This window comes from Aulostomus chinensis, chromosome 2, assembly GCF_037954235.1.
Source record: "Aulostomus chinensis isolate RoL2024-O1b breed Wild chromosome 2, RoL_Achi_v1.0, whole genome shotgun sequence".
In the NCBI taxonomy this organism is placed as follows: domain Eukaryota; kingdom Metazoa; phylum Chordata; class Actinopteri; order Syngnathiformes; family Aulostomidae; genus Aulostomus; species Aulostomus chinensis.
The window spans coordinates 23,928,262-23,950,782 of record NC_141321.1 but is presented as its reverse complement, the minus strand read 5'-3'; the positions used below and the strand labels follow the sequence as shown (position 1 = coordinate 23,950,782).

General features: G+C 41.9%; 3 protein-coding genes across 8 annotated transcripts; 2 read left to right on the top strand and 1 right to left on the bottom strand.

Moving 5' to 3' along the window:
- The first annotated feature begins 51 nt into the window (after positions 1-51).
- On the top strand, positions 52-10,224 carry dna2 (DNA replication helicase/nuclease 2). Of its 2 annotated transcripts, none has more exons than XM_086185854.1 (25): positions 52-347; positions 748-801; positions 1,044-1,653; positions 1,996-2,104; positions 2,252-2,401; positions 2,506-2,689; positions 3,437-3,585; positions 3,829-3,951; positions 4,193-4,442; positions 4,560-4,674; positions 4,840-4,996; positions 5,121-5,312; positions 5,419-5,655; positions 5,741-5,854; positions 5,971-6,080; positions 6,198-6,307; positions 6,667-6,795; positions 7,072-7,164; positions 7,323-7,516; positions 7,658-7,747; positions 7,849-8,062; positions 8,179-8,268; positions 8,388-8,573; positions 8,664-8,812; positions 9,152-10,224. In XM_086185854.1, exons 1-25 carry the CDS (start codon positions 333-335, stop codon positions 9,201-9,203), a joined length of 3,876 nt encoding a protein of 1,291 aa, XP_086041980.1. In that variant the 5' UTR covers positions 52-332; the 3' UTR covers positions 9,204-10,224. The 2 variants fall into 2 exon arrangements, with proteins under 2 accessions (XP_086041980.1, XP_086041972.1); XM_086185846.1 differs by having other exon boundaries at positions 1,044-1,836.
- On the bottom strand, positions 10,109-15,211 carry LOC147269500 (phenazine biosynthesis-like domain-containing protein 1). 3 transcript variants are annotated; one of them, XM_086185920.1, is made up of 12 exons: positions 15,166-15,211; positions 14,627-14,741; positions 14,044-14,136; positions 13,666-13,765; positions 12,847-12,945; positions 12,231-12,340; positions 12,061-12,090; positions 11,615-11,703; positions 11,309-11,400; positions 10,913-10,996; positions 10,618-10,680; positions 10,109-10,459 (listed from the first exon to the last, which is right to left on the bottom strand). In XM_086185920.1, the coding sequence occupies exons 3-12, from the start codon at positions 14,125-14,127 to the stop codon at positions 10,347-10,349; spliced, it is 864 nt and encodes a 287-aa protein (XP_086042046.1). In that variant the 5' UTR covers positions 14,128-14,136; positions 14,627-14,741; positions 15,166-15,211; the 3' UTR covers positions 10,109-10,346. The 3 variants fall into 3 exon arrangements, with proteins under 3 accessions (XP_086042046.1, XP_086042038.1, XP_086042030.1); XM_086185912.1 differs by having other exon boundaries at positions 14,604-14,741; positions 15,166-15,210; XM_086185904.1 differs by lacking the exon at positions 15,166-15,211 and having other exon boundaries at positions 14,604-14,959.
- On the top strand, positions 14,718-22,489 carry hnrnph3 (heterogeneous nuclear ribonucleoprotein H3 (2H9)). 3 transcript variants are annotated; one of them, XM_086185868.1, is made up of 11 exons: positions 14,718-14,786; positions 15,895-15,987; positions 16,211-16,366; positions 16,739-16,882; positions 18,066-18,204; positions 18,920-19,119; positions 19,482-19,577; positions 19,901-20,016; positions 20,190-20,325; positions 21,150-21,206; positions 21,348-22,489. In XM_086185868.1, the coding sequence occupies exons 2-11, from the start codon at positions 15,900-15,902 to the stop codon at positions 21,425-21,427; spliced, it is 1,212 nt and encodes a 403-aa protein (XP_086041994.1). In that variant the 5' UTR covers positions 14,718-14,786; positions 15,895-15,899; the 3' UTR covers positions 21,428-22,489. The 3 variants fall into 3 exon arrangements, with proteins under 3 accessions (XP_086041994.1, XP_086042014.1, XP_086042003.1); XM_086185877.1 differs by lacking the exon at positions 14,718-14,786 and adding an exon at positions 14,793-15,156; XM_086185888.1 differs by lacking the exons at positions 18,066-18,204; positions 18,920-19,119.
- Positions 22,490-22,521: the final 32 nt, after the last annotated feature.

Genomic DNA, 22,521 nt, shown 5'->3' with positions numbered 1-22,521 from the left:
ATTGTTACACCATGCGTTGCATTCCGCTCTTAAAAAGGGGGCGGAAATGAGGGAACGTCATTTCCGTTGCGCGAAAAATGAAGCGGCGTCCTGATCAGCGGGCGATGAACAAGTAATATCATCTAAGGAGTCCGTCTGTTCTTACGGGAAAGTAATGTGAGCTAATATTGGCTAACTGTTAAACAGTGTCCTGGTTGTGGCGATGCAGGGTCGCCTCCTACTAAACAGACCAAGCTTCTTTATTTAGCTGTTAGCAGACGTTAGCATGTCAAACAGTAGTTTCAACCAGGACAAAGACTGAGACCGGGCATGAAGGACACAGACGATCCAAGATGAAGAAATCCAAGGTGAATTCAGTGGCTTATCTTTACCGGAAGAAGAAATGATATTTGCAAAACACCAGGCGCTAAATGAGCCACCTGTCCCAGCTTTTTATGACAGCCGTGTCCTCTTAACAGGACATAGGGGTTGGTGCCAGTATTATAACTATCCTGAGTTAATAGCTAACTCTTAGCCGGTTTCCTTGAGGGCACTCACCTTTTATTTCCCCAGGCGACAAAATTTAATACCACGGACAACGATTGCCCATTCTTTCCTCTGGTAACCTTTGTCTGACTTTTAGATCCGGTAAACTAGAATGTGTCTATTTATGTGTTAAGTAGGCTTCGTGTTGATATTTAGGAGCGAGGTGAGCAACCACAGAGCAGATGATGAATGGATTCTTACTAGATGTTTATTCTCTATCAGGTGACACCAGGGGGCCAGAGGAGCATCTCAGCCTTCTTTTCCTCTCAAAACCAGGTAAATCAAACAGCAGTTGATCTTTTGTCCTTTAATTGATTCGCACCAATTATTAATGCAGTTATTTCTACTAGTAGCTTGTCTCTTCTCTTCTGAAATCTATGCTCATGACAATTTTCCAGACAGCCATGGAAAGGCCGTGAAATTAATGTAAGAGCTTTGTACAAATACCATAATTCAAAGACGTGTGTGTGTGTGTGTGTGTGTGTGCGTGCGCGCGCGTGTGTGCACGTTGCTTTCAGGTCGCAGCCTCCGTAAAACCGTCAGTAACTAAATCCACACACAGACATGCTGATCAGCAGGCCAAAGATGAGGCTGTCTCCACATTCCGAGCCCATTCTCCCTTGAAGAGGAGTATCCTGGGGGGTCTTGAGAATCTTCCCTCTTCACCAGATCTCCTCCTCACTGTACCTGAGACCCCGAATAGTCAGATGAGGCCCTCATCCACCAGAGAGGGTGAACTGAACCCACAGTCCAGGAGAGACACACCAACCCTGGAGAAATTTGGCCAGCTGTCTCCGATCTGCCGAAGTCCACACTCCAAAGGGCAGAGTGTCTGGAGAATGATGACTAAGGAGGGAAGAACCAAGGGGGACAGGGGATGTTCTGGCTCAATTAAAAGGCTCTTCAGCCCCCATGAAGAGTCGCACAATGCCAAAAGACCAAGACCTACCGATACACCGGCGCAAAGAACTGTGATGAGTCTCATTGCCAAAGACATCCAGACTTTGAGGGTGCAGACACAACAGCAGCAAGATGGAGGGGAAGATGAGAAAAGTCCTGGTTTTACTGTGATAACGGAGCGGAAGCTTCCAGAGGGGAAAACTACTGAAAGGCTACACACTCATCCGGGTAAAGATTCTCACACTCTCACCACCCTCAGGCACAATCCTAGCACACAAGCTATTGTAGCAGTGCCCCAGATGAGTGTACAGGAGGGGAAAGTTGATGAGGCAGAGGGAACAATAACAGCTCTGACCTCATCGGATGGAGACAAACATAAAGTGACATCACTGGATCAAGAGCAAGCTGGAGGTACAAGTTTTATGCCCCTGTTGAGTGTAATATTAGCTGTTAATGTCTACTACCAGATTTTTTCACAAATATATCAGTGAGTTTAGTCTGTAAAACATTTTCTGCCATTGTGGGGAAATAATTCTTATTATGTGTATTTGTTAATGCCTCCCAAATAAGGAAATGCAGGCATGATGTCAGCGCGTCCCAAGGAAGACAGGCTGGATGAGAGGTGGTTCACTGAACAGATGGATCCTAGTGAAGGGCTCGTCACGGAGGATAGAATACGGTAAGATTCACCTGCTGAGTTCAGTCGGGTGAGGCGGTGGTCAGTTTGATTTCATGACATCCTATTCTGCCATGTTGTGTCTCAAAGGTGCAGAAACTCATTCAGAGTTTTTTGAACCATTCTGATAAAAGTTCTCTGTCCTTGCAGGAAGGTACCAGACCATGTGATTCTTTCTGGAGGCCTTAACAACCGCTACTGGGTTGTGGATGTGGATGAGCGAGCGGGCCACAAAATACTAACTCTCTCGTGCTTCAGATCTCTTCATCCGACCGAGACCTGCGTGCTTCAAGATGGATGGTAATTTTCCTCTCGCGTCCTTGGTCCCCACTACTTTTAACACTGATAGATTACATGTTCTTTTTCCGTCACATCGCTCACGACTGTTTTCTTGACCTGTTCAGGGAGACAACACCTGTTAGTCGTGGTGACGTGGTGCACCTGGAGGGCCGCTCTGACTGTGGGTCTTGGGTGGTGGACCGAGAGCAAGGCTTCCTGGTTTTACTTCCAGATTACCTCATCTCAGGCACCAGCATCTCCAGCTCCATCCGTTGTATGAGGCGTGCGGTACTGGGAGACATGTTTAAGGTACAAGCCTAAAAAGCCTTAAAATGAAAAACTCTTTGATCCACGGTTTACATCTGGACCTGCTGTTGCTGTTTTTGTTAGATGATAATGCATATCTTTTAATTTCATATTTTAAAGTGAGACTTTTTTTTCCTGATGTCACCATGAAATGAATGAAACTAATGACATTTAATAGCTCTGTAATCAAATCTGACATTTTTGAACAGTGTTTGATGAGCATTTCAGTAGATGTTTTAAAAAAATCAGAGCATTAGTTCGATGCTGTTTTTTTTGTTGTTTGTTTTTTTAATTGTTGGGAGTATAACATTATTCCTTTAACCTGACATTGAATGTATATACACCTCAATAACACAGTCCATCCATCCTTCCATCCATCCATTTTCTTCCGCTTATCCTGTTAAGGGTCGGGGGGGGGGGGCTGGAGCCTATCCCAGCAGTCTTCAGGCGTGAGGCAGGGTTCACCCTGGACAGGTCACCAGTCCATCACAGGACCAACACATAGAGACAGACAACCATTCACACTCACAGTCACACCTCTAGTCAGTTTAGAGTATCGATTAACCTGGTCCCTTCTTGATGTTTTTGGAGAACATGCAAACTCAACACAGAAAGACTTGAGCCAAGGGCTCGAACCCAGAACCTTCTTGCTGTGAGGCGACAGAGCGAACCACTGCACCACCGTGCTGCCAATAACACAATGCCTTACTCTGAATCTTTGCCTTTTTCTTCCTGTTTGTCATGATGCAGAGTTTTGATGGCGGCTCCAAGCAAATGCTAAACGGCACCATAGTCCACGAAGTCTTCCAGAGAGCTGCTACAGCTAGAGATTTCTCCCTGGAGACGCTGTCAAAGCTAGCTGATGAGGCTCTGAGCAGTCCTCGGCACCTGGGAGACATGTGAGTGTTGGACGGGATGAGGTGGTTGATTCAACTTGCTGTTTGGGGCTGAAAATTGCAGGACTTGTTGGCAGCAGGCCCCCAAAACCATCAGCAACTACTTTAATTCATTAAAATGTACTATTTTTAATGTTTGTATTGCTTCATTAATATTAAACATATTTGGGAATCGCCTTTTCCATCTGCATTTTTTGCACAGATTCCTTGTCTTGTTCATACACGCCTCTGTCATTTTGCATGCAGGTACAGTTTGGGTGTAAGTCAAGACGAGATGAAGCAGGAAGTGCGGGAGTATCTGCCCTCACTGGAGCATTGGGCCAAGGAATACTTGAGCTCCTCCACACCAAAAACCATCAGTTTTAAAGTGTATGGGCACACACATTCTCTTATTTTGGCTTATATGGTGTTTGCACTTGATTTTTGTGCGTATCTGTATCTTGTATTATTCTGTGTAGTAAACATGCTATGATGTTATCCCCCTCCCCCAATGTATAGATAAAATGCTGCCAAATGGAGGAGTTGTGACACTGAAAAAATCGTGATCACAGTTAATTATCTTAAAACAACTTCCTGTAAGTTATTGGAAACTTGAAATATTGTGTATCAGTCACAGACCGAGCAATGATGGAGCTCCAAGCAGGCTGCAAGACACTGCAACTGTCACAGTTGCTGAGCTGACAGACATCGAAGAGAACGTGTGGTCACCACGGTTTGGTCTTAAAGGGAAGATTGACGTGACGGCACAGGTTCGAATACAAAGACCACGAAATGGAATTCTCAAATCACCAGACGTGAAGACTGTCCCCCTTGAGCTGAAAACCGGAAGGGAGTCAAACTCGATAGAGCATCGCAGTCAGGTGGGTGGAGCGTTCACCTAGCTAGACGCGCATGACGCGTGATGAGGCAAAGACAGGATGACATGGACACAGATAAACAAAATTAGGTTTCAAAATATTATATAACATCATATCCAGGTGATTCTGTACACTCTGATGAGTTTGGAGAGATACAATCCTGCTGCTGGCTTACTGCTTTACCTCAAGACTGGCAACCTGCACCCTGTCGTAGCCAGCCACATGGATCGCAGAGGTACGCAACCAAGCTGCTCGGAACCAGCTGTGATCTTTGATATCAGAGAATGGTTTTATTTTTGCATTCCCTTCAAAATGTAACAGAATACAGATGAGCAGGACTATAAAATATATAAATTCGCACTGATTTCTCAACAAATTGCAAAATTTCTGTCTTGATCAGAGTTGCTGAAGCTGAGGAACACGATGGTTCACTACATTCACAACTGTGTTGAGAAGAGCAGCGAGCGCAGCCGTCTGGCTCCACTTCCAGACATCCTGACAGACAGAAAAACCTGCCAGTTTTGTCCTCAGAGGAGAAACTGTGCTTTATATGAAAGGTGAACCTGTCATATTTCTATTTGTTTTCCAGCTACAGAAATGAAATCGCTTATGAAGCCTCACCATCTCCATCCACCCTCTCTCTCTCTCTCTCTCTCTCTCTCTCTCTCACAATCACACCAGAGCGTTGCATGGAGGCTCTGCGGACGTGGATGAAGGCATCGTACGTGACTTTCTGCAGGACGAGACAAGTCACCTGACTGACCCACATCTGAGCTATTTTTCTCACTGGTTGTTGCTCTGCTGTCTCGAAGCTGCCACCATGGAGGCCAAGAACGACAGAAAGAGTGTGTGGCTCCAGGCAGCTGAGGAAAAGTGAGTCATCAGTGTTTGTCAACTACTATGAAACACTCCCTCTGAAACTGTCAGTCTGAATGGAATCCAGAATTTATTTCAAAATGAGTCCATCCTGTGTTCCCAGGCAGAAGAATGGAAGTTGTTTTGGGAATCTGAAGCTCACTGGCCTGGTGACCATCCAGTCGGTAGGGGTTTTCCTCCATCGTTTCCAGCGTAGTAGTGAGGCGCAGGGTTCATCCAGCAATGGTTTGGCCAGCGGAGATCGCATCGTCCTCAGTGACCAGGAAGGTCGTTTTGTCGGCTTGGCAACAGGATACCTGTGTGAGGTCAGCAGGACGTTTATCAGTTGCACCCTGGACCGGTAAGAAGAAACACACATGTGTTTAACGATTGTTTTGTTTTGTTGTTTAACTCAACTAACTCCAGCTGTCTGGTGTCTGTTCCAGGGACCTGTCTAAGTTGAGGGGAGTGTTGTTTCGGATGGATGGTGATGAAGGTGTGGTGGGCCTCAGTACTCACCTCACTAACCTCTCCAGACTGATGGGAGTCTTTCCAGATAGGTGTGTACAGTGCAACAAAAAAAAAGACGGTCCTAATTTATGTTACATCTTCCTTTTGGATATGTTTTCCTCTCAAATATTTCAGACTATATTTATATCTGTGTGTGTATGAGTAGTGAACGTCTGAGGGAGCTGGTGGTCGACCTTCGTCCTCCAGAGTTTATTTCCAATCTCAGTTCTGTTCTGCCCAGTGGGGCCAAAGACACTGTGGCAAACATCCTCAAAGGTGAGCGTACCACTCCGCTTCTATCATCTCTGCTGATATTCCCATTGCCTTATCTAGATGGCTTTGAAATGCTGTTTGTAGAGGAAAACGCACGCTGAGGCCGTGTGTCTTTTTTAGGTCTCAACAAGCCCCAGAAGCAAGCCATGAAGAAGGTGTTGTTGTCCAAAGACTACACGTTGATTGTTGGCATGCCTGGCACGGGCAAAACAACAACCATCTGCACCCTGGTAAATAGAAATGTAACTCATAAAACATATGGGACTATTGAAGCGTTACAAACTTGAGTCTATGTAACATAGTGACATTCAGTGTTACATTGAACTTTGGTTATAAAATGTTAGTTACATTTTTTTTATTATGATGTCTGATTGTTGTTTCCTGAATAGAATAGGTGTAATAAGTCAGTTGAGAATAAAAAGTGTTAATTAATCCATATTAAAATGTTTTCTTTTTTCCATCCCCAACACCTCACGTAGTATTACTAATTATGGACCATAATCCAGCCATTGTATTATAACCAACCTTTCTCCCTTGCTTTTCCTCTCTGCCTCCTTCCACCACCGTGTCCTTCCTTCCTCCCCCGCAGGTTCGAATCCTCCACGCGTGCGGCTTCAGCGTGCTGCTGACCAGCTACACTCACTCTGCTGTCGACAACATCCTGTTAAAACTCAAACGTTTCCGGGTTGGCTTTCTTCGTCTGGGACAAGGACAGAAGGTAAAGCATAAGTTGATTTCATCAACTGTCACTTCATCATATATTTTTATGATGTCAAATACAAGTTGTCATGAAAATAAAAGGATAAACTGACTGTTACACCATATTGAAATAGCAGCATCTGCAGGATAGCAGGACAGCTCTGTGGTGGCCATCTAAAGTAAAAATCTGTCATCTGAACTACAAATTAATAGTTCAACCTAACATTTAAATTTGAGGAACTTTTCGATTGGTTGAATCCTTCATGTCCGTCTGGTTCTCTGCCACCTTCTCCAGGTTCATCCAGACATCCTTCCATTCACAGAGGAAAGTGCCCGCAAGAAAAGCGTTCACACTCTGTCAGAGCTGGAGCAGCTTTATAACAAGGAGGTGAGTCTGTTTTAGAGAATACCTCAACTTTGAACAACTACCCCCCCCCCCCCAAAAAAAACAAAAAAAAACAAAAACAAGGTATACAAACATGGTATAACTTCAGTTGGATTTCAAAAACATGCATAACCATGCAACATTTATTTTTTTCCTTCCAGCTGGTAGTTGCAACCACCTGTATGGGCATCAAACATCCCATTTTTTCTCGACGCCGGTTCGATTTCTGCATCATTGATGAAGCGTCACAGATCAGCCAGCCTATCTGTCTGGGTCCACTGTTCTACGCCAACAGATTTGTCCTGGTGGGAGATCACCAACAATTGCCACCAATAGTACAGAACCGGGAAGCAAGGTAAAACTTTTAATGCTGCTAATATGGTCATTTCTTTGTGTTTAACCTAGTTTTAAATTTTTTAAAAATGCCTGAAGCGCATACATTGAACACTAGATGTCTATCATCAATAGAAAGATCAGTCAACACTGTTTTCACCAGGTCTCTCGGGATGGACGAAAGTCTGTTTAAGCGACTAGAACTCCATAAGGAAGCAGTGGTCCAACTGAATGTACAGTACCGGATGAACCGGTAAATCTACACCATGTTATCTATTCAGTGGTACTGTACAACTCTAGGTTCGAGTAAAATTGCTTTCCAGTTCTCGATGATGAAAAATGTTGTGTTTTCAGGCACATCATGTCTCTCAGTAACTGTCTGATGTACGAAGGCCGGTTGGAGTGTGGGTCAGAGAGGACAGCTTTGGCCCTTCTCACCCTGCCCTTCCTGCCATCAGTCCAGTCAGAGCTCAGTTCCTTCTCTGGGACCCGTCCCCAGCACCAGCTCTTGTGGATACATGCCACATTGTTACCCAGCAACCCGGTGTGCTTCCTGGATTGCTCAATGGTTGGTGGACCTTTTTGAGAATGTGATTTTGAATTAATTTCCATTGGTTAAAGACTCCTGAGCCTGACAGGTGTAGTGCTCTGACAATGGAGGTGCTATATCTTCTTCCTCTAAAGGTGCCAGCTTTGGAGTCAGTGGAGCAGGGAGGAGTAAGCAATCATACTGAGGCTGCCATCATACACTTGCTGCTTTCATTGCTGATAAAGGTACACCCGTCACCCCGTTGATGCTCAGATTTTCCTGACAATACAGAATACAAAATACAATACATTTTTCAGCCCTGGCTCATTAATTCTAACCCCTGCCGATATTCCTTGATTTTTAGGCAGGCTGTAAGGCCAGCGATATTGGTGTTATCGCTCCCTACAGACAGCAGTTAAAGAGCATTTCTGCTCTGCTACAGTCGTCTGCTTTTGGTGGTGTCGAGGTGAATACAGTGGACAAATACCAAGGACGGGACAAAAGTCTCATTGTGCTTTCGTTCGTCAGGAGCACTGCAGAGGAAGAAAATGCAAGTGTTCTCCTTTTTTGACCCACCTTCTCCTTCCTCCTCTGTGCTTTGAAATGAATAAAGGTTTCTCCTCTGCTTTTTGATTCATAGTTAGGAGAGCTGTTGAAGGACTGGCGTCGTCTGAACGTAGCCGTTACCAGGGCTAAACACAAACTACTGATGGTGGGCTCTGCCGCTACGCTGAGACGATACGCACCCGTGGAGAAACTCCTCAATCATCTTGAGCAAGAGAACATGATATCCTTTGTAACCCACTTTAGTCCTTCACTTAGAATGTCTTTCATTTGCATCAAGGAAACATGATATTCAGACTTAACTGGCATTTTGACTGATTAGAGGAAAAAAAGAGAGGTAGATTTATTAACATTGACAGTGGCAATGTGGCAAGCCAATATTATAATAACCACAGTGTATTTGTGTGTTCCGGTGTGTCACATGTAGCGCTCGCACACTGGAGGTTCAGCGGATGTCATCTGCTATAATAGGTCATCGTGTCTGCTGTGTTGTCTGTGTGTCCTTTACTGGTTGCAAATTGCTGTAAATGTTAAGAACCATTTTCCTGAACCCTGACTTTACATTATCCAGCTTCCTCCATCTGCCCACAAGGCCTTACCCAGCATGCATCTGTGACAGAAGTCTATGCAGCTCAGGGGGGTGAGAGACAGACACCAGTAGCTGCAGACCTCGCACCAGGGTCACATGACCCTTTCAGGAGCCTGTGATCCAGTACAAACTGTGAATGCTTCTGTCCCTCCCTAAGGTGTCAGTTCAAAAGCTAGTCTTCACAGTCCCATCCATCAATCCCAGAATTCAGTCTTCCTGCTAATATTGATCCCACTAATTACTACTGCTGAGGGGACTGTGGCAGACACGGGTGTCCTGTTGGTTTCTACATCGCTTGACTTTGTGTGTTAATTTATGTTAAACATTGATACTGTGAGTGAAGAGGACCGTCACGAACCTTGATAAGCTCTGAGACAGGCGCTTGAAACATTCCAACTTGATGTGATCAGCTTCATAAGCTAATTCATAAGTTATGATAGCATGGCTAGGACTTTCATAGGACACCTCATATCCATAGTGCGAATATGGAGACCAGACTGATGGACTCTACTTTCACCCAGCCAATATTATAATAACCACAGTTAATAACCTCAGTTTATTTATATAACGGGCGAGTTGTCATTTCTTATTCAGCGGATCTGCAGTAGATCACTGGATTTCAGACTTGAAAAAATGATGCGGCAACATTTAACACATCAGTGCTCCTTCTGAATCTGTGTTAAGGACAAAAGTGGCACAGGAAAGACGGGCATTAAACAAAATGGAAATGGAAAATTGGTATGTTGTTGAAATTATGTAATTTAAGAATCTCATTTCACTTGCAAAATGGAAATGAAGCTGTTAAGAGGAAAAACTGTGATATAATTGACATTGTATCGCAGTAACCAAATCAAAATTAGAAGTTCACAGGTAAAAATTAAAAAAATAATCAAATTCTGCCAAAATCAAAAAATCTGAAATGGTTTGAGTGTGGATCATCATTTATTACTCCGATTGTTCCTCTTGAGTTATTTTAATTCATTCTTTTGTGTTGTCATGTTTGCGGCTGCCTTATGTGTACAAATAATAAAAAATAAAAACCTGATAGAGTGTGAGACTTTTCTTTGTTTTCGCTTTTATTGAAAATGTCCCAACAATTTGAACATAGCCTCTGCCAGCTTCTCTGCAGGTGTCCCGTCATCGTTACCTGGTGTGGTTACACGTATCTGGCTATATCGTGATTGTTCCCTGCAGCACAGTGACGGTCTTTCCCGCTATGTTGATTCTTCCATCATCTCGCACTTCTAGTTCAAGTTCTCCACCTCGAGAGGAGCACTGGTAAGCTACACAAACACACCAGAGTGGTTAATGGGTCGGTCGGGGTGGGGCATTGTCAACTATACTATCATTTTTAAAGGATTAACAAAAGACGAATGGAATTTATTGGCATCACAGACGGAAAAGTTTTTTTCTCTTAAACAAATGGTATTTATTTGATTACCCAGCATTTTCTTTTTTCCCAGTTTTTTAGACCAGTAGCTACTCAGGACGGTGTGTGATGAACCTGAAGGACAGAAGGAAGCAATATGACAGGTAAATTTAAAATCGCTGATCATTGAGCCCCTTTGAACATGAATGCTACACATCTGAAAGCCTCTGATCCATAGGTCTGTTTATATCCGTTACATCTTCACGCGTGGCTGTATTGTTCTGACAAAAGCCCCGTCAAAGTGGAGCACAAAACAAAAAGAGAGAGAGAGAGAGAGAGATGGGTAGCGCAGTAGTAGTAATCCTACCAGTGACAGGATCCTCTGGGATTCCATTCCATGGAGAAAAATATCTGGAGTAGAAGTCGTATCCTGGCTGGCCATCCGCAGAGCCTAAAGTCAACAATTTACGTTTGATGTAGAGGAAGTTTTGACCGCTGCTTGTTTTTTAAGGCACGGGTGTTGTCCCTTGATGTTGCCATACAGTATTTGTTGGCAAAAAAAAATCTTGAGTGGACATTAACAAGTAAAATTTCATTGAAATTAAAATATGGTCAAGTATAATATCAAAATAGCAGGAAGTCCTAATTTTAAGTTTTGAGGTGGTGCTGAGATCACATTCCACAGAATTTGTTATTAAGATCTTTGTTTGTCCACCCCATTATCTGCTATTCAGTCCATGAGAAGTGTTTAGGGATTTTTTACCTTTCATGGTTAGGATCACACCTTTGACTTTTCCACTCTTCTCGCTGCTCTGAAGAGTATCAGGATTAACTTTCAGACTGGTGAGCACTGACCTGGAGACAGCACAATGCAGCACTTGTGCATTGAAAGATTTAGGAAACTGCCCCAGAAAGAGACAAGTTTGTGTTTGGAAGATTGTAGAACGAGTAGTAGAATTCAGCACAAAGTGGTGGACTGTCCTTGGTCCTGACATACAGTTTGCTACAACAAATCTTCAGTCCATTTCTGTGAGTGTGTGTATGTGTGAGCATGTGTGCGCATTGTAACCTGTCACAGCTGTCAGCCAGCCGAATCAGCAGCTTCTTTGTGCTGGCACTCAGGTAAACATCCTGGACTGGGTGGTCTCCTACTGAAGCCTGTATCCCTCATGCAAAGGCAGAAACAAGGTAACGAGAGACCTCACATAAACACAAAAACTAGAGAAGCGCTTCCTGCAGAGCATGCAATGTGAAGCTGAAGTGGAAAACCGAAAGAAAGCAGAATGAATACTAGCAGAAGAAAAGGAACTGTAAGTCACTCATTCAGTCATTCACTCTCCCAAATGTGAAATTAAAGAGTTGATTTTTTAAAAATTCTTCTCAGTTGACTTCCACTGTGTCAAAATGTGAGATGTTTCTCTTAAAGAGAAAGAGATGAATGTATGAAGGAGTCAGTGCTGTATTCATGACAGAGATGAGATGATAACAGTGTCCACTGGACAATGTTTTACTGACCTTGACAATGTCTTTGAAATCATTAGGATCCTGAGGAAAAGATGTCAAACTTATAACTTTTGTTTCCTTTCCTGTGCTTTACAAAGTTTTCTGAGGGAGTTTGCTGTCTACACATGTTGAGTAAAATAGTGATGTTAGATTTCACCCAGAATTGGACCTGGTACCAGTACCTGCTGAGTGGGTGTGTTGAGAGGAAAATCCAAGACAAAGCCCTCCCCCTGCTGCGTGACACACAGATCTCCACTCTTGGTCTCAAACACCACAGTGGGATTCACGTTTTCTAAGGTCAAATGTGTATACATGTTATAAACATATGATATTTGATAACCTGGTCTTACTGAGGGGTCTGTTAATAATACATGGACGACTCAGTTGTTTTCAGATATAATTAGAAAAGTAAGAAGCTCCTACATTTTTATGGCTTTATAATGATATCATCCTGGGTGCTGTGTTCGCTGCGCGTCAATCAAAGGCTGCTTTAAATCACACTCGGGTAGCAGGTATATTTAGGCTGAATCTGACCGGCTACAGCAATGGGTTGTGGTCTGCGGGCAAGACATTACTCTAATATGGGCCAGATATGAGCCATACAAGGTGGACTTGGTTGAGTTTAGGCAGCCACACTCACCCTGAGTCACTGCTATCAGTCGAGGTCAAACATGGGCCATAGACGAATGAAATGACAGCAGATGCGGTCGGTCACATCGGAACCAAACATTTATCACTATATGCACATGAACTCTTCGCGCTTATACAGGTTAAGGTTGTGTTTATTTTTCATCTTACTCTTCTTCTGGAACAGCACCGCAGCGGAGGCCAGAGTGGCATGACCACACAGCTTCACTTCATTGGTGGGTGTGAACCAACGAAGGCGAAACCTTGACCCTGTCAATCACACCATATCAGTCAAACATAGTCAGTTAGTCCCCCCTTAAAAAGAGTGTGTGTGTGTGTGTGTGTGGGGGGGGGGTACTTCAGTGTTTTATCTAAACGTGATCTAAGAGAGGGATCTATGCATATCCTGTATTTTACATAAAACTACAATCAACCTTCAATTTCTTGTCTTGAAGTTATATCATTAGAATTATATGATGCTCACTCCTGGATGACTGCACAATATCAGCTTTTTTGCATAGAGGCAAGTACACTCGTTATAATGACGCACTCTGTTTATCCACTTAAAGTACTCATTGTGATTCTGATTCAATTTTATTTGCATAATATTGATCATTAGTATTTTTTAAGTACAATAATGTCCCAGTTGTCTGTGCTGCATTTGATATCAACCACCTGCAGGTACTTAGATTTTCATCTTTTGTATAAAATATACACAGTATAGTCTATAATGGTGTGGTTTTTTTTTTATTATTTTCAGTATCCTGTTCAAAGATACTTTGAGTTACCAGATGGCAAATCTACCTCCTGAGCCATGCCAACACTGTTATTTTTTTGTTTGTGTTTCCCCTTTTTAATCATAGATAAATGGGAAGTTAGCACTGCGGTGAAATTTTGTATGAAATGTTAATATTTTCCTGTTAAAAAAACAACAGGTTTTTTAGGACACCTATTTAATGGTAGTTTATAATGACTCTGATCTTATCTGACCCTTGGTGAAATCATCAGAGGGGTTGATTCTGGTGATGAAAGCAGTTTCTGACAGGTTCATCTCTGCCGCTATCTTCTGATACAGTTCCTCACTCAGCTCCTGACAGAAAAGTAAACCACAAATATTTAACACATGCGGTCCTCTTTGGCGTCTTGCACTATTTCTGCAACAATGTAATCACATGACCAAAACGTAAAGAAAAAAAAAAACCCGACAATTTTCTGGTGTAACATAGCGCATCATTTTGTAATAATTACCAAGACACATGGTTGAGCAGCAACCTCAATTTTGTCCGGCCGAGCTCCTGTTGCACTTCGTCGTAATGTAAAAAGTTTAGGAGATTAGAAAATGATCCCGTTCACCGTGGTCTTACTCACATGCATCAGAGGGACGATTGCAGCAGGATTCCCCCGAAATGGTAAATTAGTGAAAGCATCGACCACAAACACTGCGATCTCCATTATGACGAACTGGGAAAAGACAAATGTCGCTGTATTTTACGGCGCACTGTTACTTGTGAAAATGCTGCCCCTGGACTTTTGACTTAGGCTGTTTGTTGTTGCCCTCTCTCTGTCAGGGTTGCCAGATTTTCGGACCCAAATTTTCATCTTCATGTCTAAATACTGCACATGCTTTGTCTAGCTCGATCTTGTAGGCTAAATAAAATACAATGAATAAGATAAAATTCAAAATTGACGTTAATTAAATTCCCAATTTTATTTTTTAAATATTTTTACCAATATCCTTAGTACCTCAACTAATTTCAGAGCCGCCCTTCTGAATAAAAAAAAACAGTGAAATATAGTATTTTTTTATCTCGAAGCTGTAATAAGCAGAAAATGTAATTAGATTATAGATAGCTGTTTTATTAATAAACTGATTTTTATGCTATCTTTTTTTTATTTTTAAAGTGAGTACAATTCTCGCAAAAACATACCTGATCAGGTTTGTTGGTCGTACCCAGTTTTGCCAAGTCTGTGTTTTCTAAGCGACTTCTTGCTTGCTTTTCTGTAGACGGTGAGAGTCCCAGTTTGCTTGTTTCTCTCGCAGGATCTGGCAACAGTGGTAGTGTCACCTGAGGCTCGGGGCAGGAGAGAGAGACCAGGGACAACAGGCGATTGTGAGACATTGTCACCGTTTTCACTAAATTGTCTTGTACATCTGACGCATTTGTACTTGAATATTAATTTTGGTACAGAATGATGGGATACTGTTGTTCTGAAATTGAGTGTTGTGCTTTTTTCGTTTGACCGCTGTCAGTGTCCTAGACTTAGCCAAAGCAGCTAGCCCGCTAACTGCTAACATTAGCAAGCTAACGCTAGCACGTACAGTAACGTTAGCATTGGTTGCTAACCAGAACCCTAACTGAAATAGTTTGTTGTCGCGGAAATAAAAGAGAAATCTTCATAGAATAAACGATTGGGTAACTTTTCGTGGGCAGATATTTCGTTTGTCAGTACCATGTTGATTTAACGTAGGTAGTGGTTACGGTAAGTTACCTTTGCCTAAAAAATACGTGAAAAAAACTTTATCAACACTGGTGCTTTGTGTGGAACATCCGCTGTTGAGAAGGAACATAAAGTTGACAAGCGTATGATACCGAATGAATTTTGTTATGATAAATCCAAACCCTGAAGGTTCTGTTATTTGGTAGAATTTTGCCTTCCGGGGTTCAAGTTGACATTAGTCACCGATGTCGTGTATGGCAGTAGAGACTGTATCCCGGATGCTGAACAGTTTTTGCTTCTTTAAAATCATTTGTCTGAAATGTGTAGGACATGAAATTGATCTTCTATTGGCTGAAGATGGTAAAAAAGTATGTGTGTGTATATGTGTGTGTGTGTGTGTGTATATATATATTATATATTATATATATAATATATATTATATACAATATATATTATATAATATATATTATATATATTATATATATATATATAATTGGATGATACATGCACGTTCAGAATTCATGAATGTATATTTTTATTCAACAATCTTAATTTGTCTTAGTGTTACATTATTGACTTTGTAGACCTCCTTATATGGATGCCCACAAGAAGAGCTGTACTATTAATTGTAGACAATACACTGATAAACACTTGTAACTACATTTTTTCACCTTAGAATTGTGTTTTTCTTGTGCTTATGAATGCTTAATTTGGAGAGCACTGTAAAGTGTTTTTCTGCTACTGTAACCTGATGTGTTGATGTTGTGTTTCCTGTGGCAGTGAGGATGTCTTTGACTGATGAGGGGTATGTGGTTCGGATCAGAGGACTGCCCTGGTCCTGCACACAGGAAGAGGTGGCCAGTTTCTTCTCTGGTCAGAGCATACACACACACACCCCTCTTCTTTAGATTGAAATCTGATTGTTGTGTTTTTCAGCCATTTGGTCTATTTGTTTTGAAAGGTTAACTTTTCAACTAAATCATGTCTGCGAATAACAAAAGTTTCTATCAATTGTAGGCTGAATGATACAGTTTTCTTTTGACATAGGATCTTTTGATTTTGTATTGTGAAATCTCAATAAAAATCTTGTGTGCAGACTGTGACATCGTGGGGAAAGTAAATGGAGTTTGTTTCACCTACTCGAAAGAAGGCCGTCCCAGTGGAGAGGCATTTATAGAGCTGAAAACATCCGAGGATTTCAAGAATGCCCTCGCTAAGGACCGTAAATACATGGGACATAGATACATAGAAGGTGAACAAGAAAATGATCGCTTATTACACAATAACTGAACTCTGAGATGTTCCTCTGACCTTGTGTTTTGTGTTGCTTTTCATGATCTATAGTCTTCATGTGAGATTTTGCATACAAAGAGTAACATCAGTTTACAGTTGACCTGTCGTTACCCGTGTGTTTGCTGCAAATGTAAAAGCTGCTTTCATGGCTTTCCTGTATTTATGTTCTCAGTGCAAATATACCTGTGTGTGTGTGTGTGTGTGTGTGTGTGTGTGTGTGTGTGTGTGTATAATAAGGTTTGCATAACACTCAAATGAAAATTGTCATTTTCTAGGTTGAATTGCCCTTTTAAATGACATGTGTTTGTGTCTGTCCATGTCTTTGCATCAGTGTTCAAGTCAAACCATAGTGAGATGGAGTGGGTGCTGAAGCGTAGTGGCCCTGCTGACTATGATAGCTGCAGTGGCTGCATGCTGAGACTTAGAGGCCTACCCTTTGGCTGCAGCAAAGAAGAGATTGTTCAGTTCTTTTCAGGTATTCAAACATATACACTCTTAAGCCTGTTGTCTACTTGTACTGATGAACTCTACTGTGATTGATGCCAGTCTGAGTAGTTTACAGACACACACAATCATCAATTGCAGTACTGAAAGAACTGCAATTTGCTTTTAAATATGCATCTTGATCTGCCTTGCCTGTAAATAAGTCATGCATGTAGGCTCTGAATTTATCTCACGTCTTCCTCTCAATATATAGTTTGTATCTAAAGTCATGCCTCCTTAAGTTTAATTGGATTTCATATATTTCTGTACTAATTTATTCCGTATTGGGGATGCAGGATGTTGGATTTGTTCAGGTGAAGAATTCCAAAGAATAATTTCAATTAGTAGCATAAATGAAACCATTTTCAATTGATTTCAAAAACAGAAATGCGATGTGGTGTATCGCGACCTTGGTAGCCAGCTGACCAACTACACAAACACACAGCAACATCATCCTACAATGTAGATGTATGATGATATTTATGTGGCTCCTGTATAGAGTTTTTTTTTTTTCATATTTCTCTCTTATTACCAATTGAATTTTTCACATTATTTACTAACTTCTGCTCCAGTGGTGGGCAGGTTTACACATCTGCATACAAGTGTCTGCGTGTCACGGCCCAAAGGCCTAATGTATGTTTGTTCTCAAAGTCCTACTGGGTAGAATTATTTGTTACACATTGTTACTATAATTATTAACATATTTGTAGATCGTTAAGCATGTTTGTCTCGTATGATATAGAGCCTCCTAAACGTGGTTCCACGGTAGAATGGGCTGGGCTGGTTTGGCTGGGGGGGGGAGACAGTAGCATGCCACTGATCTGGGGTCAGTACTATTATTTTGCTCCATGATAGCCTCCATTTAGGGTAATCAATCACTATTCGTCATCAGTGTCACTAAACACTAAGAGCAAAGAATTCACTAATGAATCCAATGATAAAATTTTAATTAAAGCAATTCTGTGGCATTTACTGACTCCAGACCAGTGTTTGTTTCATTCCCCTACTGGGCTAATGACATGGATTTTACAGTCCTCTGAGATGCAACAGTCCTGTGAGATACAACAGCTGTCATGACTCATATTAATCCTGAACGCTCCAGTGATGCAGTGGGTGTTGTCTATATCTATCAGTCTACCTACCGACCTATGTATCTATGTGTGCTTGGGTTGAAGGGTTGAGAATCGTGCCAAATGGGATTACTCTGCCAGTGGACTACCAGGGGAGGAGCACAGGGGAAGCCTTCGTGCAGTTTGCCTCAAAGGAGATAGCAGAAAAGGCTCTGGGGAAACACAAGGAAAGAATAGGGCACAGGTGGGACAGACGGGAAGGGGACGGGCTGGATTGGGTTGGGATTCAATTCTAGTACTTATTGGGGGGCCATATTGGCATAATTATAGTATAATTATCATTAACGTGAGGGTTTATGATGTACATATGGGTTAATGACAAGCATGGGATGGTCTGCTAGAATAATTTTGGTAAAAGTAATTGGGTGGGTCATATAATTATCAAAATGTTAAGGGGATGGGTTGAATGGGTCATGTGTTGTAACTATGGTGACATGTTGAATATTGGGATGAAAGATGATGTTTCTAATCTAAATTCAAGCTTGTGATCACTTAATGAGTTTTATTGGTCGTCATGTTAGACCTTGGAGCTCCTCAATTGTGTTAGAAAAGCATTTGGGTTTATTACACCATTATTCTGGCACTTCTGTGTATCTATTCATGTTAATATCATAAACATAATTTAATGGGGGGGATTACTAACTGAGGGGAGCCAGGCAGCCTGGTGAGGAGGGGTTAGTGAAACCGTTTACACAGCCCTAAGCCCAGTTAATGATGTCCAAGTTGTCACTCAGACGCTTCAGCTCCAGGTTTAAACGTAGAGCACTATTAGGAATATTTGTCTTTTATGTGTTAATCTTCTCTCTCTGTAAATCATATCTATGTATGTCACCCGAGCGAAACCATTTCTTTATCTTAACCTTCTCCTCCTCCCCCCCACCTCGCCTCTTACATTGCAGGTATATAGAGATCTTTAAAAGCAGTCGTAATGAGATCAGAGCCTACTATGAGGTGCCCCGGCGGGGGTTGGGAGGCCAGAGGCCAGGGCCTTATGATAGACCCATGATGGGGGGCCCAAGAGGAGGGTTTTTTGGGCCTGGGCCTGGTCGCGGCGGGGCTTTATTGGACACAATGAGAAGTGGAGGCGGCTATGGAGGAGGTAACGTATAATAATATTCAGTGGCTATGAAAGAGTGTTCTCATGGTACAGAAAGTAAAAGCTCCTTTTGTCATAATGTTGTTATGAATTCTTTTAGTAATTTCTGCAGCTACACTGTCCGACCAACGGTCCATGCTCGTCTAGGGACTCTGTCCAGCTCAGAACTGTGACAAGTGTTAATGTGGAGCAACAAAAAGTTGCATGAATTCCAAGATGGTTCTTAAAGATTGTTGAGGTCACATATGATGGAAAAAAATCTCTCTGATCAAAGTTACTCTTCAGAACTGCCAGCTTTGCTGTGGAACAAAACACATAGCATAAAGCTTCATGTGTGTGACAGTCTTGTTGGTGTGTGTTTCCAGGTTACAGCAACTTTGACAATTACAACGGATTGAACAACTATGGCTTTGGCAACGGGATGTTTGATGAGCGAGTGAGAGGAGAGAGAGGAGGAAGAGGTAAAGTCCAGCTTTTATTTGCTTTCTGGGTTCTACTGTTGAGACACTGATCCGTGTCTGGAAACCTGTGTTTGTGTTTTACCTGCAGTTTCACTGCACAACTGAAAAGCAGATGTGTTGTTGTACCAGTCTTCTTTCAGCTATATTTAAATCTTAAGTTTTACTACATTGATAGGAACGTTCAGAATGTGAAGTAGTAAGTGGGATTTACACATTTTAAAAACGGAACTACATAAGTGCACATTAATTATGTGCTTCATATGTGTTCTATTACAGGAGGTTGTTTTTGTGATATGTGGGTGTGTTTGTGTGTGCTCTCTCAGGGATGGGAGGCCACAGCTACAGTGGTCAGAGTGATAGTGGCTCAGGTTTCCACAGTGGCCATTTTGTTCACATGAGGGGGTTACCTTTCCGGGCCACAGAGGGAGATGTCGCTAAAGTGAGAACACACACATTAACACCGCTCAATTATTTCTCTCCCCAAGCTTAAACACCTGGATACTAATGAGTCAGATTAAAGACACTTCCACATCCAGCCCACAGCTTCCAGATTTTGATAGACTGAAAAAGTCAGTAAAACTCTGTGACAGGTCTTTTGTTCTTTTCCTTAAGTTTTTCTCTCCGTTGAACCCACTGAGGGTCCATATTGATGTAGCGCCCAACGGCAAGTCAACGGGGGAGGCAGATGTAGAGTTCCGCTCCCATGAAGACGCTGTGGCCGCCATGTCCAAAGACAAGAACCACATGCGTAGGTCTCCTCCTCCTACTGACTGACATCTTCATGCTCCAACTCACTCACAAGTTGAACAGAAACAGAAAAACGACACAAACACAAAAGTATGTCCGAGTTTCCTTGAAATATCCGTTTGGAGATATTGCTGTGGCCAGTTGGGAAAGTCATAATGTTGGAATGATTTTTCAAGACTGCTGACATAACAGGTAATCAAACCTTCCCAGAAGCTCTTCACCAGGGAAAAATACACAACATTATGAAATAAAAGAATTCAGATTATACAGATACAGATTATCATTCATCAAGAAGACCAGTAATTGATACTTGCAACTGATTCAGTTACTGTCAAAATGAAAATCCTGGTGTCAAAAACGACCCTTTAACTGTTTTGAGAAACTTAAGGAGTCTGTCAAAATATGTTGGATGCAAGGATAGTTTTTTTGTTTTGTTTTACAAGAGCTTGAAACCAAAATGGAGTTAAGAAGTTAAATGAAAATCCAATAACATGAGAAATGCTAGACTGCATCGTTCATTGCCGTTAACGGCTTTGTAAGGCTGTCAGTTATTCCACACACACTCAGTCATTAGCTTGGTCCACATCCCTGTGTCACGAGGATTATCAGTTTCTGTTTTTGTTTAATCGGAGAGTTCACAGGTCTGGATTGAAATGTAATTGCATTGATATGATTATTTTTCACAAACTGTAATTTGCTTTGTATGAGTTAAGTTTAGACGTGTTTCATCTTAGACTGAAGAATCCTGTGATGGATGGTATTTGTCAGACAGAAGTAATGTGGGTTCTTAGACAGGCTGAGTGATGATGGTGGTTTCCTCCACAGAGCACCGCTACATTGAGCTGTTCCTCAACTCGACAGCCAGTGGAGCAGCTGAGATGAGTGAGTCTTTGTCAGCTTTTGTCTATCAGTGCAAAAACTCTTTTTTTTTTTTTTTTCCAGATGTACTCATTTCTAAACATGAAGGACAACAAGACTTCTATGCAGATATTAATAATCATTGTTGTCAACCCCCCCCCCCAGGTCGTGGCAGTGGTGGTTATTACGGAAACTCAGGAGGGGGTGGAGGCTCACGGAGCAGTGGGCTGCGAGGTGCATACTGATGATGTCATCCCACTCTTCCAATCCATCCTAATGTTCATTTCACGTCTCTTGAGGCCACATATCCTCATCAAATGATTCCAAGCAGGAGAGCTGATCGTTTTATTGTGGCGTCAGACAATACTAGCGGAGCCTGGGAGTTCCCTCTCATGTGCTGTCATATCATTCCCATAAGAACTGGAAGAAGACAAAAACCTGTCACTGCAGTGGGGCATGCCATTTATATTCTAAACTTCTTAAGAAATGCTTGGATGTAGAGATGCTTCCCATTACTGACTCGAGACTCTCTTTACGGCAACATTTTTTTCACGTGCCATCTGTTGGTGGTTGGTATGTAGAATTCCAAGCAGGTACTGATATAAGCAAGAATTGGAATTGTTTGCTCGACACCCAGATGAGCCAGAGACGGCAAACCACAACACTCTGGTTCTCAGGGGTTCTAAAGGGAAAGTTGACCAAAGACAAACACTGAGGAGCATCACAGCCCAAGTTTATATACCACTTAGTTTTTGGAATGCTCATATACCTGAATAGTTCTTCTTACCTAAACTTCTACTTTCAAGAAGATTTGTAGATTATTATGTCATATCTTTTTACCATTTCTGAATCTAAATTGAGAACCAAAAGGGACGATTAGAATAAATTTATACGTAAAATCTACGCAACACAATTGAGGTGTGGCGGGATTTGAATCATCATTGCTTTGTTTGACAAGGAGAAGCAGTGAGAAGTAAAGACGTTGCAAGACATGCATCTCTTAGTAAGATGTTAAACTTTTTTTGTATTTGTTCAAAGATTAAGAATAAAGGATCAGTCCTGGCGTAAACTTGTTTATTTTGGCCTTCCCGCCACACTGATTCGATCAGCTTTGCTCTTTGCAGCATTTGATTAATGTTAGCCGGTGTGTTTTCTATGAATGTTTTCACAGTTCATTACAGAATTTAAAACTAAGTTGAATATTCTATTCCATTCTCAAAGAGTGGAAGTAAAGTTCTATATTTGAGCTGTAAGATAGCTTATGCAGCTGTTGTACATTTTGCCTAATAAATTTTATATTTAATGACCTTTCTGTCCTCAAGATCTTTGATGCCTTTGT

Excerpts from the sequence above, each read along its gene's own strand:
- dna2 (XM_086185846.1), top strand. Across the intron at positions 2,690-3,436 it reads TACTGGGAGACATGTTTAAG|AGTTTTGATGGCGGCTCCAA; the intron begins GTACAAGCCTAA and ends GTCATGATGCAG. Across the intron at positions 5,855-5,970 it reads ATGGGAGTCTTTCCAGATAG|TGAACGTCTGAGGGAGCTGG; the intron begins GTGTGTACAGTG and ends GTGTATGAGTAG.
- LOC147269500 (XM_086185904.1), bottom strand. The coding sequence starts at position 14,795 with ATGTCTCACAATCGCCTGTTGTCCCTGGTCTCTCTCTCCTGCCCCGAG. Across the intron at positions 11,401-11,614 it reads CTGGCTGACAGCTGTGACAG|GTCAGTGCTCACCAGTCTGA; the intron begins GTTACAATGCGC and ends TGCTGTCTCCAG. Across the intron at positions 10,460-10,617 it reads GGGAAAAAAGAAAATGCTGG|CTTACCAGTGCTCCTCTCGA; the intron begins GTAATCAAATAA and ends GTGTTTGTGTAG.
- hnrnph3 (XM_086185868.1), top strand. The coding sequence starts at position 15,900 with ATGTCTTTGACTGATGAGGGGTATGTGGTTCGGATCAGAGGACTGCCC. Across the intron at positions 16,367-16,738 it reads GGGACATAGATACATAGAAG|TGTTCAAGTCAAACCATAGT; the intron begins GTGAACAAGAAA and ends TCTTTGCATCAG. Across the intron at positions 21,207-21,347 it reads CAGTGGAGCAGCTGAGATGA|GTCGTGGCAGTGGTGGTTAT; the intron begins GTGAGTCTTTGT and ends CCCCCCCCCCAG.